Source organism: Ursus americanus, chromosome 6 (genome assembly GCF_024610735.1).
Source record: "Ursus americanus isolate L20-20 chromosome 6, mUrsAme1.1.p, whole genome shotgun sequence".
Lineage (NCBI taxonomy): Eukaryota > Metazoa > Chordata > Mammalia > Carnivora > Ursidae > Ursus > Ursus americanus.
The window spans coordinates 67,372,764-67,399,259 of NC_142132.1; the positions used below are offsets into that span (position 1 = coordinate 67,372,764).

Consider the following 26,496-nt stretch of genomic DNA (forward strand, 5'->3'; position numbering starts at 1 on the left):
GCATGGGACTCAGAGGACCGGAGACCAATCCTGGAGCTCAGTAAGCACGCAGTCACCAGTGGTGGCAGCCCGCATTCTCTAACATTCCAAGGGAACCGCAGACAGAGAGAGGGTCACACTGTGATTTCTCCCAAACTTGGTGTCAAGTCAATAGTCTTTTGTTTGCTCCAGCAAGAAACTCAGTCAAGGGGCAAATTCCTTAGATTTCTGCAATTCTGAGCTCATAAAAAATAATAAAACGCTTAAGAAAAATAAACATGCCAAGCAAAAATGTTACTGGAGCGCTGATGTCAGCTGTGGCTGCACAACTCCAGCGCTGGGAACAGGCTCTCCAGGCAGCTGGATGCAAAATGGGACCAGGACAGCAAAGTGTCAGTGCGTGCACAGTGTTCTCTTTCTTCTTCTCCCACGATGTCCAGCAGTCAACCAAACATGGCCAGGCACACGCTCGTGGATGCTCACATCTGCTTTCTGCTGGGTGGCCCGAAAGGCTCCCCCACCTGCCATCCTGGTGCCCAAGATCTGAAACTGTCAAGGCACCAAAACACATGTGCTGCTTAGACCACAGGATGTCAGGGAGTGGGCTCTGATTCGGCCAAGAGTCCTCACAAATTCCTCTCCATAAGGGACGCCTCTACCAGAGACAATGCTGCACCTCTCCGGAAATTATTTCTTCTCTGGAGCATGGCACAGAAAGAAGCTAGAAATCACTAGATCCCAAAAGCGCAGGACAAAAGCAGAGTCACGGGACATACAGCCCCTGGAAACCATGAGAGGCCAGCGCAGCATGTGGGAGGCTCTGCACTTCCCCCACGTGGCTCCAAGGACTCCAGGATGGACAGGCACCACGTCTTCTTTCCTCTTAACATCCCACACGCCCTGACTTCTTACTGGAAAATGTTCACCCAACACAAATGTTCACCTCCTAGCAGAAAAAGTACTTAAAAAAAAAAAGAACATCTGTTCTCTGCCCCTGGTACCAGAATGCATATTCACACAAAATCTCCAGCACTTCACTTTACTATTTGGTAAAGAACGGATGCACAAGTGTGTTAAGATCTCTGGGGGCCCCAGACATTTGTACTTTTGGAGGCTGCAGCCAGAGGTGTGCTGGAGCGGGCTTACAGAAGTGGACTGTGAAATGTTAAGGCGTTTTTTGAACCTGCTGTTAAAGACAGCCATTGTTAGAAACTGAGTTACATAAGCACAATTAAAACACATTGTATTACGGGTGCCTGGATGGCTCAGTTGGTTAAGACTCTTGGTTTTGGCTCAGGCCATGATCTCAGGGTCGTGAGATCGAGTTCCGCATCGGACTGTGCGTGGAGTACAGAATCTGCTTGAGAGTCTCTCTCTCCCTCCCCCTCTGCGCCTCCCCCACCCAAATAAAATACATAAAATCTTCAAAACACACACACATTGTATTAAAAACAAAAGTAATATACTCCATACCCTCAAGGGTGGTTATTACTACGGCAGGGACGTGGAGATCGGAGCCGTTGGAGCCCTCCTGCACTGCTGGTGGGAATGTGGGCAACAGTGTGGCAGTTTCTCAAAACAATTAAACCCAGAATTGCCACTTGGTCCAGAAATTCCACTCCTGGAGCTGCAGCCGTGAGAAGTGAAAGCAGGTACTTGAACAGACACCCGCACACCAGTACCCGCTACAACATTCTGCGACGGAGCCAACATGTGAAAACGACACCGATGTCAGCAGCAGATGAATAAACAGAAGGGGGCAAATCCATGCGACAGAATCCTACTCAGCCTTCAAAAGGAAGGACATTCTGACACCAGCTGCAACTGGAATAAACCAGAGGACATCATGCTAAATGAATACGACAGTCACCAAAGGGCAAATATTATGTGACTCCACTTACTTGAGGCACCTAGACTAAGGCAAAATCATGGAGACAGAAAGCAGAATACAGTTCACCACGGAGGGAGAAATGGGAAGTTATTGTTTAATGGATTCAGAGTTTCTGATTGAGGTGATGGAAAGTTCTAGAAACGGACAGTGGTACTGGCTGCACAGCAGTGAGAATGTACTGGATGTCTACTTAAGAATGGTTAGAATGGTACATTTTATGCTATATGTATTTTCCCACAATAAAGGAATCTGAAAAGGCAACAATACTGCATAAGCCCAACTGTATGACGTTCTGGAAAAAGCAAAATTACAAAGACCGTACAAAGATCAGCAGTTACCAGAGCTGAAGGGAGGATTTTAGGGCAATGAAAACACCGTACTACCGTAGTGTAGTGATGGACACTTTTCTCAAACCCTCCGAATGGACAACATCAAGAGTAAACCCCAGTGTCAGCCATGGACTTGGGCAATAGCCATGTGTCAATGCAGGGTTCATCCGCTGTAACAAACGTCCCACTCTGGTGGCTGATGCTGACAGTGGGGGAAGCTGAGCACGTGTGAAGGTAGGGGTTTGCCACTAGCTTTTTCTGAGAACGTAAAACTGCTCACCACACACCCTGCTCCCCCGTGGGCCCCAGGCAATCGGCTGGGGCTCCAGGTCAGGGCACCTCGCCCTCACTCCCGGCAACCCGACTTTCAACAGTTACCAACACACCCAGGCCTGCGACCGAACACACCGAAATTCACCACATTCGACGTTAAATGTAAATACTGCAATTAAATTTTAAAGTGATTTCAGTCATTTTGCTTTTGAAATTATTTAGTTACAAGCAACTCATCTATAATGGGTTATGATTCCTCTGTACCAGTCCTGACTCTTCCAAAATGACTCTACAGTGAGAAACTATGGACTTCAAATGGATTTCAAAGACAATGAAATCTTACAAATATTAACCTTCCCTCTTCATGAACTGGATTAGAGACTACTGAGCAATTATTCTTGTAGAACTTGTTTTCCGCTTTCAAGGCCCGGCGGGTGAATCTTATTGTTGCGTCTCAAGTGTGGGACCGCGAGCCCCTGGGGACAGCACTGTCTGCGCTGGCTGCCCCATAGGTCCCCCATGGGTCTGAGCCAGAAAGGAAGCCAACCCAGAGGCATGGGCTTCCTGAGGGGACCTCTGGCCTCCCACTGCCCAAAGCCAGGCCACTAGCAGCCAGCAGACGGGAAGCAGCCCCCTTCCTGGAACATTCCAGGCACCTATTTCGGAGACCCTGCGGCATGTGGGGGAGTCCAGCCTACACCTTGGGCCTCTCTGAAGGCTGCAGGCCTGTCTGTCCACCGCCTCGGCTTGAGCAAACCACACCTTCCCTGTGGATGCCCTCCCTGTGGCACACCTGTCCCCAGGTATTCGGTGGGAATGGCCCCTTCCCGGGCGCTTCCTGGTGCGGGGTTCACGCAGGCACATTCACAGACACCAGACTCAAGACTCCCTCAAGGGGGCCCGTACCTTAGCCGTACCCTAGCTATTCCAGGCCAGGCGGTAAATCGGCATCGCCTAGGGTGCCGTGGTAACAGGCCGAATCCGTAGGTCCCGCCTGACCTAGGTTTACACCACCAACTCCCTAGGTCATTCTAGAAGGCAGCCCTTCCTCTGGGCAGCTTCCCCAGTTCGGGCCCTCCCACGACGCCAGGCCCCTCTCCATCTGCACATTGTATGTGGCCACACAGCCACACCGGGCTGCCTGTGCCTGTGGACCTGCAGGGCTCGGGGACCCACCTCTGCCTGCGCGGTCCACCCCACGTGCAGAGGAGCCCTCGGTCAGTACTGCTAGGTAGCTCCGGTCGTCCCCAAACAGGGACTCCTACGAAAGCAACCTAGGGTCCAGACAGCTCTCACGAGAAGCCCCCAGTTTCCCAGGCCAGCGCTCTCCCCCTCTACCTCGGAGCGGGCAAGCCCACGGCCCTGGGCACTAGTATCATCGGCCAAGGTGAATTCACCGTCTCCGAACAGGCTGCAAGGCTCCAGCCGAAGGAGAATCACATTTAAAAAGGTTTATTTCTGGATTCTTGCCAGCGTTCAATGATTTCATACAAGACAGCTGCAGCTGCGTTCCTAACAAACACTGCGGCTCAATCACAGTAAGTACGCGACCACCAACAGTCCACATGCCCACCTCCCAGGGTCATGACATCCTCCGAAGGTCGGGCTAGGGTGCGCAGTTGGCTAAATGTCAGTGCTGACAACAGCTGGAATCCCAACCACGGAGCGTCCCAGCCACAGATCGGAGTAATTCCGAAGCAGCGTCAGGATCCTGGAGCCCTGCAAGGTGCTCACTGGAACCGTAAGTCGTCACCATACTTCTGAAGTCCATCAATGACAGGACTTTCTAGCTGACAGATGGTGGCATCTTGACTGCAAGGTGCTCACTGGAACCGTAAGTCGTCACCATACTTCTGAAGTCCATCAATGACAGGACTTTCTAGCTGACAGATGGTGGCATCTTGACTGAAAGGTCAGAAACTTAAAGAGCCCCTGGGCGGCTCAGTCCGTGAAGCGTCTGCCTTCGGCTCAGGTCATGGTCCTGGGGGTCCTGGGATCGAGCCCTGCATCGGGCTCCCTGCCCAGTGGGGAGTCTGCTTTTCCCTCTCCCTCTGCCCCTGCTTGTGCTCTCTCTCTCAAATAAATAAAATCTTTAAAAAGGAAAAAAAAAGGTAAGAAATTTACACTGTGAATACTGTAAGTAAGAGAAATCAGGCTCAGACAGCAGAGCCTGGAGAAGGGGTCAGAAACCCCCCGTGCTGCTGACTGTCACGGCCCCCCAGTGATGTCAGGCACATCCGGCGTGGAGCACACTCTCCCTGGGTGGCTGTTCAGTGCCCGTCTCTGCCTCAAAGCTGCGGCGGCGCGGTCAGAACAGGTGAGGCAATCCCACGCCTTGGTACTTAACCCAACACGCTGAAAATTTACATCCACACAGAAACCTGCACACTGACGTTTACAGCAGCTTCACTCATAATTGCCAAGACTTGGAAGCCCCTGGGATGTTTCGGCAGGTGACTGGATAAATACACGACGGGAGACACAGACGATGGAATACGATTACGAGCTAAAAAGAAATGAGCTACCGAGCCCCGGAAAGACACGGAAGAGCCTTCAGTGCATATGACGAACTGACAGATGCCAATCTGAAAAGGCTACGTCCTCTAGGCCTCCAACTATACGGCCTTCTGGACAAGGCACAGCTACGGAGATGGCACACAGGCCAGTGGCTGCCGGGGTGGGGGATGGGAGGGATGAAGAGGCAGGCAGAGCACCGAGGGTCTTGAGGGCAGTGAACTACTCTCATGGTGGATACGAGTCATTGTGCATTTGTCCGGACCCACTGGACGCGCACACCGAGAGGGAACCCTCATGCAGACCGCGGACTCTGGGTGAGGGTCATGTGCCGATATACGCCACTCTGGCGGGGGGGGGGGGGGTTGGCAGCGGGGGGGGGGGGGAGGGCGCGCCGCATGTGGGGGGATGGGAGTATACAAGAAATCTCCGTACTCTCTGCTCCGTGTGGCTGTTAACCTAAAACTGCTCTCAGGAATGAAGTTTACTGAAAAACAAGGCAGGGGAGTGAGGAAGAAGACTGATTAAAATATGCCCTTTTTTTTTTTTTACCAACTGCTTCTTTTTAGGGACTTTCATTTATATATTTATGAAATCGATGCTTTTCCCTCTGACGTGTAATATATTTAACTCTGCTGAGACAGGAGGGTTTCCAGAAATGCAAGGACGAAGCTGCAGGCCAACAAGAGAAAAACAGCCAGGACTGAACTAGCAGGCAGGCTGCACCGTGAATACAAATTCAGGAGCCGTGGCCCCCAAGGCCAGGCGGAAACGAAAGCTCCGTGCCTTGGCAGTAATGGGAGCGGGGGTGGCGGGGGGATGAGCCTTCTACCTAAACAAACAGAAAACGAGTAGGATGCTTAAACAAACAGATCTGACCTTCGTTTGTTTTTTTGAAAAATGGATTTTTTTCCTCCGGTATTAAAGGAATCTCTTGCTTAAGAAAGTGACTCCGGTCAGCGAAAGGGTCCCAGATCTGCCAACATGCTTCTCAGCTCTGTCCCATCCCTCCCTGCGTGACAGTGAATAAATCATTACACTTCTTTCCAAAACCCCTTCTGTGGCAGCCCCTGGTTGCCCTCCCACAGGAGCCAGGGAGGGGGCCTGTGTGGCTGGCTGCCTTAGCTCCCAGGGCTCACCTGTTCAACACCCTTCCTCCCCTTCGTGGGGTAGCAGGCGGGTGCTACTCTGGGCAAAGAACCATGGGTCCGAAAGGAGAAGCCTGTGGGGAGGCCCTGCAGCCTCCCCGCTCGCAGCCCAGGGAAACAGATATGGGCTCGAGGCCACGTTCTCAACTCCTGTCCAGAGCCAGGGCACAGAACCCCAGATGCAAGGACACGAAAAGCAACGTGAACCCGCTCATCTTTTCTAAAAACTGCAGGGCTCTACCAGACGGAAGGTGGGAATCATAATTATACATTCCACTTTCCTTAAAAAACAAATCCAGAATACTGAGAAAGTAACTCTCAAATTTCTCCTCATTTTTTTGCCAAGGGCTGAAAAAAGGAAAGGCCAAACTGCTCAAGTGGAAGGGGAAGAGGTGACCTCACATGGGACAGGTCCTGTGTCAGGACACCATATATCCAACCAAACTCAAATCTAATGAAGAGTTAACACTCGAGGAAAGTTCTGGAAGGATACGACCAACTGCTTCACAATGCTGCTTCTGCAGTGTTTGGATCTTTTAACAGTAACATACAGATACATTATCTTGTATATCTTACAGCAATTTAATTAGTTTATTTTTAAAAGACAAACATCTAGGGGTGCCTGGCTGGCTCGGTCAGAAGAACGTGTGACTCTTGATCATGGGGTCACTGAGTTCCAGCCTCATGTTGGGTATAGAGGTTACGGAGGTTACTAAAAAAAATAATAATAATAAACTTAAAAAAAAAAATCTAGGCTGGCCAGCATGAATCCTAAGGAAGGCAAAGCAGGTCGTTTGCAGGCGGACCCAAGGACGCTGAGTGGGGATAGCAGCTCAGCAAGGTTTGCTGAACTGGAATATTCCATCCTGACCTCCCCCGCCTCCTGAAGCACCCTCAGATCACTTCAGGGAAAGGCACTTCAGCCAGCTGGGGGCAAGAGCTGGATGAGAAGCAGGGCTGGACCAAGCCACGGGCCCACCGAGGCCTGCAGAAGGAAGTGCCGGCTTCAGGCCATGCAGAGGGTGTCAGGGAGTCAGGGAGGCCGAGGCTCAGCCCCAGAGGAGGAGGTGAAGGCAGAGAGGAGCAAGGGAGCAGCCAGCCAGCCCCCAGGTCCCTGCAGGAGGGGGAGGGACAAGGACGCCTGAGGAGGGACACTTCCTTCCTACAGCAGCTGGTCACGCTAAGCTGTTGAAGAGGGGGTGGAGCTGTCTGGCTCCAAGGCCCAAAATTTCTGTGTGCTGTCGCACGCAAGAGCCAGATCAGGGTCCCTGGGGGCTGGCGTATGGCACATGGCAACACCCTTCCTGCCCAGCTTCACCTACCTTATGGGAGATGGCAGAGACACGTAGGTCCGGGAGAAGTAAACACACCAAATTTCCGGGGTTACCTGCTTACAGCCTGCAACACATCTCTAAAGATTCAGCTTTGGGGTTTTTTGGGGTTTCATTTGTTTGTTTGGTTTCCTATTTGATAACAGGAAGCAGCAGAAACAGACTGAGTGATCTCTAAAACCTTCCAAAATGAAAATCTCCCATCTCCCCGAGTAGGCCATTCCCAAAACTTTAGTGCTGAAGGAAGAATGCAGGGAAAGTCAGACCTCTAAAGGCAGCTGTTTGCAAACATGCCTTCATGTTCATACCAAATACCAGAGCCACTCATTTCACGGAGGAAGACCTATGCCCTGAGCAGGCGGCGCCTGGCTGGTAGCACAGCCAGGAATGGAGGTCAGGGCTGGGGACCCCAGGTGCTCCTCTTCTTTCGCTAAGAGAGAAGTATTCCACCCCAGCCGCTCCAGATTCTCTGCACAGGAGTTACTTGGGGACATGATGGGGGGCAGGAGGGGTTGGTGACCTTGTGATGAAATTGTAATAAGATCATATGTTCATGGGGTAGGGGGGCTTTTGAAAGGAGCTGGTGAAGATTACGGACAGCCTAGGCAGCCCTAAAGCTAGAATGCCTCTAGTTTCTAATGTATTAGGCTCTGAGAGATATTCTCGGAATTAATTCCCAAGGAAGGAAAAACTGAAAACGGACAGGTCCCCCCGTGGCTTCAAGGCACAAAGGCAGCTGATCTCCCTCACCAGGCTGGTCGTCCCAGCAAGGGGGGATCTGAGCCCTGATCTTTTTGCTGTACAGGCAGTGAGGGTACAAATAAACACAGATCCCGCGATGTCGCACCTGTCCACACAGAGCGGTCGCACCAGAGGCAAGTGTGATGTGCGAACGGAGCCCTGACAAGTCATGGCCAAGATCGACGACCACCAATATGCAATCGCGTTTCTACTTATTTGTTCCTTAACATAAGAAAGACTAGATGTTGGTCACATTTGGAGGCTATACTTTCATGATCTGACTTAAAATGTGGGCTACAAAAATATTCCCAGTGATGGGGAGAGGGTATTCAAAGAAACAGGTGATACCCTTGCCCTTCAGGGAAGCTGAAAGGGGGTGGGGGGCACAATCTGAGGCTGATGTGACTGGTGATCCGGAGACAGGCCACACCATGGCCATACTGTGGACAGAACAAACGGAAGCTTCAAATACGTGCCCCAAGGCACATGACCAGAGGCCACCAGAACAGAGCTCCTTCTCACGTGGACAACTCTGACGGGCCAACTGCAGACTTAGCAACAGCAGAAATGTATTTATTTCATGATAATGATTTTCGCAAGTGGGAACGGAGAGACTCGATAACAACGCACTTGACGCCTGAACGACACAGGGGTTAGGGACACCTGTACACTTGAAAATCCACATGTCACTTCTGACTCCCCAGAAACTTTACCGACAACTTACTGTCGACCAGAAGACTTACCAATAAGATAAGCAATCGATTAACAAACATTGTGTATGTTATGTGTATTTACTGTATTGTTACAATAAAGTAAGTGAGAGAAAAGAAAATGTGTGAAGAAAATCATAAGGAAAAGAAAATACATCTACCCTACAATTCTTCACCCCAAAAATCTGCATACAAGTGGACCGGTGCACTTCAAACCCGTGTTGTTTGAGGGTCAATGGCATTCTTAACCACGAGCAGCTATAACCGTCTTTTAAGCCCATAGGCCCTTTGTGGACGTGATCTTGACCAGCATCCCGTCAATGCTATTCCCGTCGCAGAGCCCAGAAAACTGAAGCTCAGATAGGTCTGTGATTTAGACACAGTCAAAAGGCCGGTAGATGGGGGAGCCAAAACTCAAACCCAAGACAGACTACAGAGCCCAGGCTCCTCCCACTATAGCCTTAGGAAACGCACTTAGAACCCAGCATATGGGGTGGTCCTTCGTGGAAGTACTCAAGAGGCTGGCGCCTACCCGTCATCTAGAGTCAGAAGGTGGCTCCGGAGAGAGCTGATTCACCCGAAGCACCCATGTGTCAGACGTCTGTCTGTAGCTGCTGGGGGTGGGCAAGCTGGAGGGCCCAGGAGAGCACTCTCCATTCCACGATTGGCTGTGAAGGCCCCTGGGACATCAGAAGACAGCTCAAGTGGAAAGGACAGAGGGCCCTACTCAGTCTGGTTTAGGGCCCTCTTGGAAAACCTGGGCCACCTATCTGGGCCACTCCATCCAGCAGCCTCGCCAGGGGTCACCCCCCACCCTGCCGTTACCTATTGCCCCTTGTGTCCAGGAGCCAGCCCTCCTCCATGAACAGCCCTGGGCATGAGACCACCAACTACTTTGGTGTCAACCTCTTGCCAGGTCTGGGGACATGCATTTTAAACTCCCTCGTGCCATTAAACCACACAGCCACTGCAGGTCAAAACAGACCACGGGTCATATTCTAAGTACCTCTCCTCGAAGTCAGTGCCCTCTGTCCCTCTGCCATCTGGTTTAAAGTTGGTCAGAGGCATTCCAGGGCATGCTCTCAGCCCGTTTTGTAAAGCTGAGTTCAATTCTGAAAACCGGGGCTGGTCTGTTCCTGGATCGGCAGGCAGGTACCACAGTGAAGAGTCCCGTTTGCTTTTAAATCACATCGGGCTCACGGATCCAGAAAGAGCTTAGTCTGGCACCCGGTTCAGGAATTTGAGTACAAAATTAACTTGGCCACATCTTTCCTTATCAGTGATACTGAGCCCTTATATGGCAAGAGTTTTTTGATGATGAACAGGCATGTGGATATTCTTAGCTGGACACCAGGCTAAGGAAAAATGACAGTCACTCTTCAACATCTGTAAGTACTTACAGGTTTACTTCCTCTCCTATTTACTTACTCATGACTTTTCCAAAGTAGGGCTGCTTGCTTTTTCATCACCCAAATCTGAGCACAAACACTGCAAAGGTCTTTATACAGATGCGGATTTTTGCACTGAAAATGCTTTGGCCCTTAAATACATTTTGAACCTATATTTTCAACCCCCCCGTTTACCACACCCTTGTTTTTCCTGGCAGAGCCTTCCGAGTTTAAAGTCCAATGGAGACTTTTCTTTGAATTCTGTCAGAATAAGGCAATGCTGGCAGCATATTTCTGTCCTTCACACACCCCTCACATTTAAGTGGGTTTACGACCACAAACATCTTGTATTAATAAATGTCTCAGCACACCCAAGCCTGAAAATCAGCTTTAAAACTCAGTGTTAACTAGAATCCCTTCCACAATCCACAATGCCCTGGGAAAAACTCACCAAGCCCAGCTCCCCTCCTGCAGGCTCCCAGGGTTAAGAAAGTGCGGGCTTCATTTGTATACTTCATTTTTATACTTCTTGCTCCTTTTGACTTTGCCCTTCATAGTAAAAGTTGAGTGTGAAAGGCCAGATTCTAATGGCACAAAACAGTGCAAATTCTAATGGCATCAAACGGGTATCAGTGAAACAAAAAAGAAGAAAAAGACCAAGTTTCTGAGCAGCACTGAACACTCAGGTCTTTGTGATTTAGAAGGGGACACCCCTGAGTTTTTTCTTGTATGCTTCCAGCATTTCTCCCGTCTAGAAGTGTAGGAACCGCGTCTAGATCAGAGACCCAGACATGTCCTTATATGTAGCAAAGGCTTGCTGGCGCCCATTTAAACTCATCGCTTAGTTTTTTGATGAAAAAACGGGGCTCCATGCGCACCCCCAAACCAAAGCTGCACATCGTACTCACCTGTAAAACATCTTAGGGAAACGTCCTAACCTTGGAAGGCACCTCTTCCTTCTCTTTATCTTGCCTGACAATTTCTCTTGTCCCATACAGCTCATCACAAATATTATTATTAATATATACAATTTTCTGAGTGCCATCCAGGGCAGGCACGGGGTGAGTAGTATCATCTCCGGTTTACACCGGGACAGGGGAGGGGCGGGGAGAGAAACTGAGGCTCTAAGAGGTTAAGTCACCCATGGCCATGGAGCTAAGGGGCAGAGTGGATTAGAACTCAGGCTAAAATTCCTTGGGGTTTCCAACCTGGTCCGCCTCGCCTAAGAGCAGCCGCCTTCAGCTGCGGGGGAACTCTCTAGCTCCTGTGCGGCCCAGCGGAGCAGGTCTACATGGAGGGTTTTTAAAGACCTCCTCCTCACCGCGATTCTCAAATTCCCTCTGGGGAGCCCCTAGCCCCGCACCGGCGGCCCCGGGACGCCCCTCCCGCCCACTCCCGTCCCCGCGCCTTCTATTCCCCTGCCCGTACCCGCGCGACCGGCGGGCAGGGGACACCCGGACTGGCCGCCTCGGGGCGCGGAGAGGTGAGAGAGTCCCCGGCCGCGCCCGCACCTACCTCGTCCCCGAAGCGCACCACCTTCTGGCCCGTGGGCCCGCGCAGGCCGGGAAAGCGCGCCAGCTCGTCGGAGTCCCCCAGGTCCCCAGGGTCGCGGGGCGCGGAGACGCCCGGCCCCACCAGGCACCGGTCGATGATCTCGTCCTGCTGCGCGGGCGGCAGCCGCGCCCACTCGGGCCCGTACTTCTCGCGGATCTTCTCCTTGTCCTGCATGATCTTCCTGGCCATGGGGCTCAGCGACGAGAAGTAGGTGAAGCGCTTCCGCTCCCGGTCGTCCAGAGGCCGGTTCCCGCTCATGACCGCCGAGCGCGAGGCCGCGATCGCCGCCGCCATCGACGCCATGCCCGGCCTGCCAGCCGCTCCCCCTCCCCGCGCCCCTCCCCGCGCTCCTCCCCGAGCTGCACCGCCCCCGCGGCACGGAGCCCCGCCCAGCGAGCCCCGCCCCCACCCGCCCCGCCCCCCGAGCGCGGCGCCCTTCCGCCCCCGAGTCCCGCCCCCGCGCCCCACGGCCTCGGGAACTACCCTCCGTGCCCGCACCCCGGGTATCCCGCCCTCCCCGACGCCCCCGAGGACCCTGCCTCCCGGGGCCGCCCACCCTCGGGAACTCCGCCCTCCGCACCCCGACCCCGGGAACCCCGTCCTTCGCGCCAGCCCAACCCCGGGAACCCCGTGTACCCGGACGCCGAGTACCCCGCCCTCCGCAACCTCCCCGCTCCGGGGAGCCCCGCGACCGGCAACCCCGGTACCACGCCCTCCGCTCCCCGACCTCCGAGGATCCCGCCCACCGAGTCCGCCCAACCACGGGAACTCCGCCCCCGAACCCGCCCACTCCCGGGAACCCTTTCCCCGCCCCCACCCAGAGCCCGCCCACTGCCGAGAACCCCACCTTCCACGCCCCTCTCCCGCGTCCTGATCGCTCTCTCGCGTTCCAGCCGCTCCCCCACTTTTCAGGGCTCCCCTTGGGCGGCTCAGGAAGTGACGGACGCGCCCCCCAAGTCCGCTCCCGGCGGTCTCACGGGGCTGCTGGTGGGGACCGCCATAGCGCCACGTGGTCACTTGTTTGACAAAGGAAACTTTTCTCCCTCCGATGCGGCTGAGAAAGTCCGATTTCAGGACCTAGCCACAGGCAGCCTCATTCCTGTCCTGTCCCTTTCCCTGATGGGCCAGCGGAGAAAGAACTAGCGTTGGGAGCGTTCAAAGAAAATTAGTTTCCGCTCCTCCTAAAGAGAGGAGTGAAATAAAGTGCCGGGTGGCTCACAGTGCCTTTCCCTAAATGAACTGCAGGACAGGCGTCAGGGCCGGCGGGCGTACCTGGACCGGGTTTTGCCAGCGCACGTGAGGAGGTTTTCCCCAAGCCGGAGGCGTGGTCTTACGCTTTCTCCCAAACCAGATGAAATGACAAGATTTACTTTGGAATCTCAAAAATCACAAGAACTCTCAGCAGCTCGGTATTTGCGAACAAACTGGAGGAGGCAGAAAGTTTTCACAGGCAGAGAAGCAACATCCCAACAGCAGTAGGGACAGATTTGTCGTTTTCAAGTATGTCCCAGACCACAAAAATTAAAATTATACAGAGCCCTCATCTTCTTGCTGTCAGGCAGTTTTGTTTTGTTTAAGATTTTATTTATTTATTTGAGAGAGAGCGAGAGAGAGCATGAGCAGGGGGAGGGGCAGAGGAAGAAGCCGACCCCTCTACAGGATTCTCTGTCCCAGGACTCCTGGGATCATGACCGGAGCTGAAGGCTGACGACGCCTCACCTACTGAGCCACCCAGGAGCCCCTATCAGGCTGTTTTGAACAAGACTGTAAGGTCTCAGATGAGAATGTCCACTCTTAGAATAACAAATTTGCATTTCAGCTTTTACTTAGGGTCTTTGCCTCTCAAATAACACTTGGATAGTTCTGAACACAGTCCTAGAAATAACGTGCAAATAACTTGTTTTAAATATGAGATAGCCTTTCATAGTCTGGCCCAGAAATCCTAAGAAAATATTTTTGGAATGTCATGAATGTGACAAGATCTGCAAGAAAAGATACTGCTATCGACAGTGTTATCAGCATAATATACTGAAGCAGTGGGAAAAGCCACCAGATAATAGCCTGGGTTGCACAGTATAAAGGACTATTTATGAAGCCGTCAGGTTGAGAAGAGCTTGATATTATTGGTCTCTGTTTAAATCAATGCTTATGTATATGCTAGGTACACTAACCTGAATGCAAGGGACCTTACCTGTCTTGTTTACTGCTGGGAACAAGAATGCCCCGTGCGGAGTAAGTGCTCCGTGACTCTTCGTTGAATGAATCATGAATAAATAAATGAATGTTACAGAGTTTGCATTATTATCCCTCTAATCCTCATTTCTTAATGGGTACGGGTCCTGTTTAAAGATGTCTTCCGGAAATTTAACTAACATCTTCTAGCTTGCTTTGAAATTCATATAGGAAGGATTCTGTGCTATTAGAAACTTGGTCCCATGTGGTTTTCCAAGCAGTTGCAAAAATAAATGTTGCTTTCAGAAAAGCACAATCTGATTAAGTAGATTTCAGATCAGATATAACTTATTGCCAGAGAAGTCATCATCTAAATATGATAGATAAATCAGGGCCATCAGCCAAAGCATGTAAAGTCCATGATCTGGGTGATCATGGGTAACTAAAAGGAAACTTCTTCCAGATTATAAGTAGAAACTCCCAGGAAATAAAGCACTCTGACAGAGACGTGACCAAAATTAGAGGTGGGGTGGAGTGTGTGTGTGTGTGTGTGTGTATGGCTATATTTGTCATATTTCCCTACATAGAAGGTCCCTTGGTGTTTATGTATGGCTCTTTCAGGATTTGATCTTACTTGAGGGTAAGGGCAGGGCTCCTTTCCCCAAAGCACCCTCTACACAGCTGAATGTCGAGTAGGCTCTCAGTACACGGTCTGGTGAATGAATTCGTTGTCCCAAACAAGTAATTTGTGCGCCCACTCTCCCCACAGAGATACCCGCAAGGTACTGGAAAACCACAGGGCAAGCGTTCTAGTCCTGCTTCTAAGAGTTGATTGACCAGCTGTAACATTTTGCGAGGCGGTTGCCAAAACTTATGGTGAAATTCCAGACACTACGGCAAGCAGATGACCGTTTGGGGAAGGGATCCTTCTGATGACATGACCGGGCAGTGTACTGGTGGATAAAGCTGGCCTTCCTTACAGAGGCTTTCAGCTTGGATGCAGGCGGGCTCCCTGAGCACGATGATTCATTACTGCATCTGTTACTGGTTATTCCAGCTGCTGACCTGCAAGAGGATTGTTCTCTGCTGTTTGCTCCCACACCCAGAAAGAATGGGCGATGGGCCGAAGTGAGCCTGGTTTATTTAGAAGACTGGGCAGCGTTCATGACGAAGACAAGAGAGAAAGAAGGGAAAGAGAAGATGAATTTACAAATCTCCTCTTGCCAGAAAATGTGCTTTGAATATTTTGAGGATAGGGGTTCTTTTTTCCAATTGGAGGAAGAGCTTGCGCTGAGACAGCCTTGGTCTGTCGCCAAGTCCGGGCAGGTGTGAGGCACTCCCTGTGCCTTCAGGAACGCAATCAGCTTCTCTGGGCAGAGCCACATGACCCACATGAGGCTCAAAAGTGGGTCTTTCTCCGTTGACATCATATTTTACATAGCAAAGACAACCGGCTTAACTGCTCTGTGAAAAATGCTAAAAGGCCCCTTGAAAACAACACCAAAACTCTTCTACCTGCCTGAAACCTTACCTGGAGAAAAGTCTCTGGGATTTTTAGCCCTCTATAAGAATCTAAATCAGTCTAGAAGCAATTGTTCATTCTTTTTTTCCCTTCATCTGAAATTTCTACCCCACTAGCTCCAAAAATAGAAATCTCATTCTTAAGCCCAGCTCAAATGCCCCCTTCTCCATGAAGTCCTCATGATTGCCCGAGCTCAAAAGAAGTAGGTAGACACAAAAGAGATGGTTCCTCTCCTTTATAGCTTGATCTCAGATAGACTTCAGTGTCCTGGGAAGAGCGACACCAACATTATTGGCATTATACATGCATTTGATGGACCGCATGTTGCATCCCCCAACCCTCACCCCCACCACCAAGTTCATGTGTTGAATACCTAAACCCCAGTGTCTGGCACTTGGAGGTAGGGCCCTTGGGAGGTGATTGGGCCATGAGCCCCCACAATGGTACATTGTCCTCATAAGAAGATGGGAGATCGTGTGCCTCTCTCGTTGCTCTTCACCCCATGAAGGAGGAGGCAGCCATCTGCAAAAAGGCTTCAAATTCATATCAAGTCTTGGTTTAATAAGTGTGTATAAATGTAGCAATGTAGCTAGAGGGAGAGAGAATGGGGAGGGGAGCAGATAAAAGTGGCCGCTGGAGAGGAGGGTGTAAAAGAATGGGCAACGATTTATTGACAGAGAAGTCAAGGAATTCCTCTCTCCACTAAAGTGTTCTCGACTTCTAAACACTCCTGGGTGTGGAATGCATTTTCCTGCCTTCTGTCCTTCTCTTCAGGCTGCCCGACATTTGTTAAATGAGCTCCTGGCTCTTGGCTTATAAATGTAGATGGTTATCCCAGCTGTCTTGGGGATTTTAGTGGAATCCACTAGAGCTCTCTGCTTGGCAGGAGACATGAGTCTGCTTGTTCCCGTACCTCTTTCATCATTAGCCAGAGCTCAGGGACTTGGTCAAAACTCCATGCAGTAAAAAAGACAGACTTCTGGTTACCATCATATTTTCACTGTATGCTCCCTGCTGGGATTGAATCTATGTCCTTGAATCCCTTGAACCTGAAATGCCATCAAAAATACCGAGATGCTATAAAAAAAATGGAAACAAATATGGAAAAGTGAAAACTGTTGTCTGTTATGTTTCTGGGATTGTATTTTATGTTTTAATTTCTGCAGAAATATTGATTTAAATTCTGTGAAAATATAGAAACATTAAAATTGGCAAGTGCTGTGAGTCATTCACATCTCCAGAGGGTGAGATGGTACACGACACTGAAAACACAAACTATGTGTGTTCGTGTCAGTGATCTTGTCATCTATCTAACGCAAGACGGGCAGGGAGGGTGGCTTGCACCTCTTCCGAGGGCTCCCACTTCTGAGTAAATGAAAGTCACTGGCCAGTGGCCAAGGGGAGCCCTTCATAAATACTTTTTAAATGTGAGGGGGATGGAAGGGGATATCTTGCCGCTAACTTGGCCTTCACATTTCACGTGGTAATGCAGCTCGCCACTTCTCCCGACAGGACCACGCAAGAAAAGAGCTGAATCATGCTTGTAATGCTCTTTCCAATCTCTCTTGTCCGTTGCCACCACTGCCACCACACGATGCCAGTTCTTCCCGTCCATCCTGGCGCGGCCGGCCTTCCCACCTCCAAGCCACTCCCTGCGAACCACCCTGCATGCCCCTGCCAGCCTCCTCCTCCCTCACAAACCCTCTGCTTGGTGTCTCTCTTTTTGTTACCACTGGAGGCCTAACTCTCTCTGGCCTTCACTAGCCTCCCTCCCTCCCAGCACATCACCAAAGCCTCAGATAAGCAGATCCTTCCTCCCTTCTAGCTCTGTGCCCATCAGTCCATTAGCCCATCCAAATTCTCCTGACGCTTGAACGTTTGGCTTAAATGCCATCTGGATGACGGTCACCACATCCCCTCTACACTGGTGGCTTTGGCATGCATGGCCACCGGTACAGTAGAAAGTATACTGTAGGCATTAACTGCTACATAAGGACCGTGGCCAAGTGGCTCCAGGGACAGCCAAGAGACTGCAAGGAGGCCAGCATGGTCACAAGGTGGCTGTGTGCCCACCTGTGGGCGAGCTGTCCCCAGGGAACCTCTCTGCCCACCTCTTTGTCCCTTCTTCCTGCTGGTCTGGTACCTCCAGGCTGGCACCCTGCACACGGCCAGTGTGAGCTCCCCGTCCACAGGGTGTGGTGGAGCTCCTTTGGGTCTCTAAAAGAAGTGCTGTGCTGGAGACCCAGAAATATGGACAGCTCTGATGAAGCTGCTTGGAAAACACCATAAAATAGAGACCAGAGAGTTCAGGAAAGTACTTTCCAGACCTATTAACTATGTTCCTACATCAATAACCAATAACTGCATGGCATCAGCGACGCACAATCTCTGCGCTCTTGTCTAAACCAGTCACAAAGAGCAAAAGCCAGGCTTTCCGTGTATCATATATGTGGGGGCAAAGTCAAGGAACTTCCTGAAGCGAATCCTGTTTAGTAGAAACGTCCATCGAAGCAGCTCCGAGCACTGGAGACGTGTCAACACCCCTATTAAGAAGAACGAAGATGCATTTCCCTCCGCTCATGATTGGCAACACTAGTATAGACTGAGAAGAGTGACTTGCTCAAGCTCGCGGATTACAGGGTTGAGATGGGGACCTCGGGCTAGGGTGCCAACACCATGCTCCTTGATGCTCATGCCCTCGCTCACCCCCTCACGATACGCCACACACTCCGTAGTCACTGGGAAGCGGCAATGGCCAAGACCCTGCCCTCACCAAGTTGATCACTGAACAGGCGAGGCAGAAAATGAATAGCAACCAGACAAAATACCCAGAATGCGTATGAAGGAAACGTGATCCCTGCAAGGAAAGGATTTTATGTGGGAACCCAGGAAAGCCCTAAAAGGTCAGGCACGGGTCCGAAGTCTCCCCATTAGCCTATGCAGAGCAGGAATCTGGCACACTGCTGTCTCCCCCCAACACCTGCCCCCCCACGGAGCCAAGGTGTCCCCACCTGAGTCACGGTGCCCACCTGCAAAGGCAGAGTAGCCCAGGCTCTGGGTGACAGCTCCCTGCTTTTTCTCGAGTGCTGGTTGGATGAGTCTCTTCTTGCCCATTCATCAAGGGGAACAGGGCCCCGGGGCAGTGCAGCCTAAGGAAGGGAATGGGCTCAGGACCTCACGGCCTGGGGGAGACTGCAGGACGTTCCCCAAACTGCCAGAGAAGCCTGCAGGAGCAGGTTTCTTTGACATTGCCTGAAGCCCCGCTGCGTCCTCACAGCCTGGTGGGAGAAACCGGCTCTCGCAGGGCTGTCTTCTCCCGGGTGCCCTGCCTCCCCGCCGCCCCCTCCTTCTGGGGCAAAGGAACCTTAGCTCACGGTGCTGTGGGACCATGCTTGGGCTTGTGGTGTGAGCTCTATACATGCAGTGTTGGCCTGCTGACATGCAGAGCTAAGCTTCTGACACAGAACAAAACAAAAACTCTCTCTCATCTAGACACACGGAGCCTGGTACTAATAAACCCAAAGCACCCTGGTTATCAACTGGCCTGCTTTTTCTAGGACTTCTAAATGTGTTGAGAAAGACAAGTGGCCCTTTGTTCTGCTGGGTGCTTTTGGGGCTGCCCGTCCTTGGTGCCAGTCTTTCCCCAGCCAAGGCTGGGCATGTTCCTCCGCAGAGGCCGGGTGTGGGCTCGGGAGCCAGACCGCCCACATTCCACTGCTCGCATCACTGTGTACGTGGTGTGACACACACCATTTTCTCCCTGTGCCTCAGTTTCTATACGTGTTCAGGGAGGATAATGATTCTGAATCAACTACTTCAGAAAGTTTGTATTTGGGTTAAAAGAGAGAAACCACATATATAAAGTCCTTGAAAGAGTGCCCGGCAGGGACGCCTGGGTGGCTCAGTCGGTTAAGTGTCTGCATTCTGTTCAGGTCATGATCCCAGGGTTCTGGGATAGAGCCCCGCATCAGGCTCCCTGCTCAGCGGGGAGCCTGCTTCTCCCTCTGTCTCTGCCGCTTCCCCTGCTTGTGCTCTCTCTCGCTCTCTCTGTCAAATAAATAAAATCTTAAAAAAAAAAAAAAAAAAAAAAGGCCTGCCTGGCACATAGGAAGCGCTGAATGCTATTAGGCTCGTGAAATTCAGTTCCACCCCAAGAGCAGAGCAGATGTGGCTGGATGGCTTGTGTGTGTTTACAGGAAATTGCCCACCACCCCCCAACTCCCCCCACTCCCGAAGACTGGAGAGGATGTGTGGGAGCTGCTTTCAGAGAGGCTTTAAAGGTTTCAGATAAGCTATAAAGCGGCTCTGAAGGGTGGGGGATCAAGCAGTCCCGGAGATTGGGATCATGGGAAGAGGGAGGGAGATTTCCAAAGAGGAGGAGGGATGCCCAGCGCAGGGGAGGAAGGCCAGAGCACAGGATGGGGGTCTGGGGGAGCTCCATGAATTGAAGAGGTCTCGGGGTTCCAAGAGGTGACCCTGGCTTGCCCTGGGAGAGCTGCTGCTACCCCAGGAGTCTCTGGTGTCAGGACCCTTAGACAAGGGAAGGGGCGCCTGGGTGGCTCAGTCCCTTAAGCGTCAGACTCTTGGTTTTGGCCCAGGTCATGATCTCAGGGTCCTGAGATCAAGCCCCATGCCGGGCTCCAAACAGCAGGGAATCTGCTTGAGATTCTCTCTCCCTCTCCCTCTCCCTCTGCGCACCCCTTGCCCCAGCTCACGTGTGTGCTCTCTCTAAAATAAATAAATAAATATTTTTTTAAGAAGAAAAAAGAGCTTTAGGCAAGGGACATGGCCCCCAGGGAGGGCCTCGGATGGCACCCACCTAAAAGAGCACAGCCTTCTGGCTTGGAACCTGTCCTGTCTCCCGCAGACAGAGAATGTCCTTACTTAGCCCAGGCAAGCAGGTAAGGGAGGAAGGCCCTCTGTGGCTTAGCTGGAGGCGCCTCTCAAGGCTCAGGGGGCTGGGCCCAGGAGGACAGACACACGCCGTGGACAGGGCAGCCTGGTATGGGCAGAGATGTGGGGCGCACAGGGTTATTCTAGGAGGGCCAAGCGTTTAGACCTTGTGAGGGACCAAAGCTGCCCCTTTGTCTCCAGGTGACAAAGATTGTTGGCTTCACCCAACTTTCGTCAGCCTCCTGAACCTTCTCCTACACTCATCTGTGTGCTTGTAAAAGCCAGTTTAGCAAGAATCCAGCTGAGTCAGTTTAACCCGAACCCCCTACTGTTGATATCTGATCTGGTACCTCATGCCCCACCTCCCCCAGGTGACGCTGGGGCCCCATCTTCAGCAAGAATCCTGTGAAATCTGCTCAGGCAGGGCCCCTCCACCCCCACCTCTGATGTTTGCTCTTGGTAACCTGCATCCACTGCCCCCCACCTGCTCCTGGGCTGTAAATCCCCACTCACCCACATTGTATTCAGAACTGCGCCTGGGGGGAGTGCCTGGTGGCTCAGTCCTTAAGCGTCTGCCTTCAGCTAAGGGCATGATCTGCGCATTCTGGGATTGAGCTCCCCATCAGGCTCCTCCGCTGGGAGCCTGCTTCTTCCTCTCCCACTCCCCCTGCTGTGTTCCCTCTCTTGCTGGCTGTCTCTCTCTCTGTGTCAGATAAATAAATAAAAATCTTTAAAAAAAAAAAAAAAAGAACTGCACCTGGGGCTGTACTGAGGTCTCTTTTCCCTGTTGCAATAGTCTCAAATAAGATGTTTTTACTGCTTTAACTACCGTCTGGCTCTGGTTTTTCTAGGACACAGGCTGCGTTCTCTCCCTTGGTCCAGGATCCTTCTCTGCATCCCCAGAAGGCTGCTGGGTCGACACTCTGGTCCCTTTACCATTCAGATGTGTATGCCACATCTCCTATCCGTTTCCTCTTGTCTCCTCAAAGTGGACTGAATTCCTGTCCATTCCCTCCCTTATTTTGTCCCATTTTGTCACCATTTCCAGGTTCTCATCATCTCCTCCTGCCCTCTGTCCCTAACAGCCAAGGCCTCCCCTCTGCACCACTGGCTGTCATACCCTGCCCCCTGAGTGCCCAGCCTCAGGGCTCCTGTAGCTCTCAGCCTCCTAAGCCCCCTCTGCTGGATGAGACGGAGACCCCTTGGTGGCTGCAGGAAACTTTTCTCCCAGGATGGTGCTGCTGTGCTGCTGTCCTGAATTTATTTCTGCTTTTCTCACCATTCCACCTTGTTGCCTTACTCTTGCCCAGGGCCCAGGCTCCTCTGTCTCCCCTCATCTCTCATCACCTTCCCTGCTCCAGGATTACCATAGCATCCATAGGATCGAGGGCTTCTCCTCCGGCATTTCCCAAATGTGTCCCTGAGGGTTCCAAGGAATAGTGCTCTCACTCAGGCAGCCAAGAGTCTGCATTTCCACCCAGCTTGGAGCTGATGCGGATGCTGAGGACCTGGGAACCTCTGTGAGGAGCAAGGGTTGAAAAAGCAGAGTGCCACGCAGAAATCTAAAATCTCTGCGTAGCAAAATTGGGAGCATTTGGGGTTTCCTTGCAGCGTAAAAGGGTCTAGGAGAGAGAGTCAGAAGGAGCCCCGAAGATGTGGAGAGAGACAGTGAGAATAGCCCCAGGGCTTCCCCACCACAACTGGAAGATGTTTATGCTGTATGGTTGTGCACTAAAGCCCCCACTGCTGTTTCTCCCTCCAGTTCAAGAAAATGAGCTACGTATAGCCAGCCACCCTAATATTCATGGGGGCTAGAGCAAGAGTACAGAGAGTGGGTCATCTACCATATGTCTACATGGTTAAAAGTTATTAATCAGGGTAATGAAAAATTATATATTTATTATATATAAATTATATATAAAGTATATTGTATATTTTATTTATTTTATTTATATTTATATTATACTCTTAACTTGAAAAATATACCTTCATAAAGACCTAGAAGACCAAGTTTGAATTTAGAAGTTTTGGAATCCTTGGAGTTCACCTGAATTGGTGGCACAGGGGGTGGACTCCAGGTACCTTCTCTGCCCACCCAGCTCTGACCAGCACGGCGAGGGGCCTCACATGCAGGCATGGGACCCACTGCCCCATCCATCTGAGCCACGGCAGTGAAATCTGTGCTTAACTCCCACCTACTGAATTATAGATCTCAGCAAATATTTTTTTTAAGAATTTAAAGGACAGGACCAGTATGGGAGATGTTACATGCCATCTTTTCCGTAAGCATGAGTCCAGAGTGAGTGTGAGAGAGATATGAATAGGCTGTGCTCTTGGTTAATCTTGAAGGGTGGCAGAATACTCCAACCTCCACAAAAAGCCATTTTCGCATAAGGATTATTTTGAGCTGAAGGCAACTGAAAAGAAGTCCATACAAGAAAAGTTCCCTGGCCTCCCTCTACGTGCCTACAAGCAGGACATCAATTTATAAAGATGTCCCTTCTCTCTTCCTTATGAGGAAAGATAAAGGCTAATCCCCTGAGACAACATTAAACCCTTATTGATGGAGAAGGTATAGACTCAGATCTGCATAACAAACCTTACTGTTGATTTCTATGCTTTTCTTAATAATCTCTCAAAACTCTCTTCCTCCACACCTTTTTTTTCTTGTATTTAGTTGAAGATGGTATTTAAGCCAGAGTTCTAAGCCACCTCAGAGTATTACTCACTTTTTCCTGAGTATCTTTCATGTATACAGGAGGTATACATGTCAATAAACCTGTTTTTTTCCCTCTTAGTCTTTCATTATAGGAGTCTCAACCAAGAACTAAGAAGAGTAGAGGGAAAATTATTTTTCCTCCCCTACAGTTTCAATTATTTCTTGTTCACCTTTCACAGAAGGAATATTTAAAAATACATTTGCCCTCCCAAAATGAGTTCTAAATGCAAGCCAACTACATTATGTAGTGCTGGACAGAAGAAAGTACAATCTATTTCTATGTTAGAAGAAAAAAATTGTGTTTCATTATTGTTGTTTTGGGGGGCACCCAGGTGGCTCATTGATTAAGCATCTGACTCTTGTTTTCAGCTCAGGTCTTGATCTCAGGGTTGTGAGTTCAAGCCCCACATTGGGCTCCACAATGGGCATGGAGCCTACTCGAAAAAAAAAACAAAACACAACTTCATTGTTGTTGGATTTTTAGAGATATGGTTTGTCAGACCTCAATATAGCATCTTCCTAAGGGACTTTCAAAAGTAATTTGGACCATGCTCAATATCTACCTTATACGTGACCCTCTATAATCAAGACAGAATAGAAACTATACCAGAACAGGACCATCCAGGAGAGCCACTGGAGACTTGGGACACCAGCTGGGATACTGTTGTTACTATAACAGAATTGGGGGGTGAGGAGGGTCTCAGGTTGGATGGTTGCAGTTGGACTGGGAAGCCACAGATGTCAGAAATCACAAAGAAATCTCGACAGACTTAAACATGGGTTGAACATGAGGGCCAAAGAAAGGTGGAAGTAACAACCAGCAAGCTCTGAGCTCAGGTAACATGGAGAATGGTGGGACAAAGGGCAGAAACGAAGAGTCAGGGGAAGAACTGAGTGTTTGGGGAAGGATTCGGAGAGTTTGGCTACACACATGTTGAGTGTGAGGGACTGGGGGTGCATGTAGGTACACAGGGTTAGTAGCCATCTAGAAATGCAAGGCTAGGGTTGACAGGGAGGTCAGCACCAGATATTGTGTCAAGATGAGGGTTAAAACCATGAGAACAGATGTGGGACAAGAAAAGGCCTAGAACTAAACCATGGAAGAACACAGTCCCCATTAAGGATCTGACTGGACACGAGAGGGCCAAGGCTGCAAAAAGAGAGTCAGGGATGGGAGCCAGAGGGACCCGCCCCTTTTGGCCACCCTTGGTGATGGAGCAGAACCATCTTTTTAAATGATTCTAATCAAGTCCTCCCCATGCTTTAAAATCTACCTTCGGCAACTGCAAGACTCTCCACCTTCTTCTGTTCCATGCTGCCTCTCCAGTCCTATCTACAAGCCGCCCTAAAGATGCCATGTACTTTCTCATCTCTGATTCTTTACTCCCAGTTTTTCTTCTTCTGGGAAGTTCCTTCCGTTCCTACCTGGCAAACTCCTACTTATCCTCCATGGTCCAAAACACTCATCTGGGTAGCCAGCTCCCAGCAATCCACTTCAGGTGGAAATAATTAGGTCCTCTTGGTTTTCCCACAGCACTTTTTATGTTGTGTTTTGTTTTTTCTTTTTACAGTCACTGTCATTTTGTATTATTATTATTATGTCTTCATTCTGAATCAAGCCCAAGATCAAGCAGTCCAGACTAGAAACAAGAACAGGCACCCAAAGAAGACAGCAGAAGCCAAGGCAACACTAGGACTATGGACAGAGTGAGAGAAGGTATCAAATTGGAGGCTAAGATGGAAACGAGAGACCATCTGAAGCTGATGCTGGAGCACGTTCTAGAACCAGCAGATCTGGGAGTGAGTGACAGCATTTGGACTTTTAGTTACCTTGATTAGCTGGTGAGAAGGGCCTCTTGAAGTCCTCCCTGATCTTCCAGAAGCTCTGCCCTCATGGGTTTGGGGAACAGAATGAGGCCTGACACACTAGTCTCACCTGAGATTTGATAAACATACTTTTCTAACTCACATTGACACTTTCCCTGACTTTTCCAGATTTGATCACATCCCCAAGACTCCTAGTAAAATCTGTACCAAAACCTCTTTTAGGATGTTCCCATAAATGGCTTTAGTCTTTTTGGAGCTTCAAATACCAGTTACATAATGGGAGAAGGGTCCATCTAACTCAAGCTCTCTTTCAGTGCTCATCGCCTGAGAAACTCTCTGGATGTTTCTCTCACTTCACCATAAAGAAAGAAAAAGCAGTGGCTTATGTGGGATAATGTGATTGTCCTTTTACTCTCAAATATGTTTCTTTGACTTGCCCACATTTTTCAATAATACATATCTCTAGAATTATTATTCCTAAGTTGCAAATGATGTTTAAATTATGTCTTGAATACTATAGACACAGGTTTTCAAGCTGATATATAAAACAAGGTGACTTCAGGCTGGGAGCTTTTCAAAATCTTGACTTTAAAGGAAGCATTTAAATGGAACGTTACAAAACTTTAAAGCAAATTATTTTCCCAAACGATTCCTAAAAAGAGCCACTTACTCTTTTTAGGTAAACTTTATTGCACTTGTTTTTATGGTTTTATAAATTATAAAATATCTGATTCAGGATATAAGAGGATTTTTTTTTCATTTCCATTTCATGTGATTTTACTTACATAATTTGTCAATTAAAATTAACTTTGACCATAGTTAAAAATTCAGTTTAAAAATTAACGTTGGGGGCGCCTGGGTGGCACAGCGGTTAAGCGTCTGCCTTCGGCTCAGGGCGTGATCCCGGCGTTATGGGATCGAGCGCCACATCAGGCTCCTCTGCTATGAGCCTGCTTCTTCCTCTCCCACTCCCCCTGCTTGTGTTCCCTCTCTCGCTGGCTGTCTCTATCTCTGTCGAATAAATAAATAAAATCTTTAAAAAAAAAAAATTAACGATCATAAAAATAATAAATTTCAACATAAACATATTTGAAAAATAGAGAAAACACAATATAACTATGTAAACATTCAATTTTGTTTCTTTTCTCCATGCATGTGTATACAAACTACAAATATTAGTAAAATTATTTTCATTATATAATAGTTCTTTTTATTATATAATAAAAAAATAAACGTTACTCTGTAACTTGCCCCTTTCACTCAAGAATGTTATGAACATTTTTCTAATTTTGTTAAATATTCTAACACATTATTGTAATAGTCCTCTAGTATTCCAAAATAAGGGAATACATAATTTACTCAACCAAACCCATATGTTGGGACTTCTATAAATGCCAGAAGGAAGGTCCTTAGTAAGATTCACTTTTCTTGAAACCCTATCTCCCTCTCCCTCAGTGGGTGTGTGTGGTCTTATACCTGTGATCCTGTCTCCTGGCAACGGGGCA

General features: G+C 49.8%; 1 protein-coding gene across 1 annotated transcript in view; it reads right to left on the reverse strand.

Annotated features, from left to right (window-relative positions):
- Positions 1–12,203, reverse strand: part of C6H1orf198 (chromosome 6 C1orf198 homolog) — a 32,523-nt gene extending 20,320 nt beyond the window's left edge. The window contains exon 1 of the mRNA XM_045783380.2: positions 11,820–12,203. Coding sequence (XP_045639336.2) covers positions 11,820–12,161 — 342 coding nt within the window. The 5' untranslated portion in view covers positions 12,162–12,203. The remainder of the gene's footprint in view (positions 1–11,819) is intronic.
- Between the last annotated feature and the right edge of the window lie 14,293 nt (positions 12,204–26,496).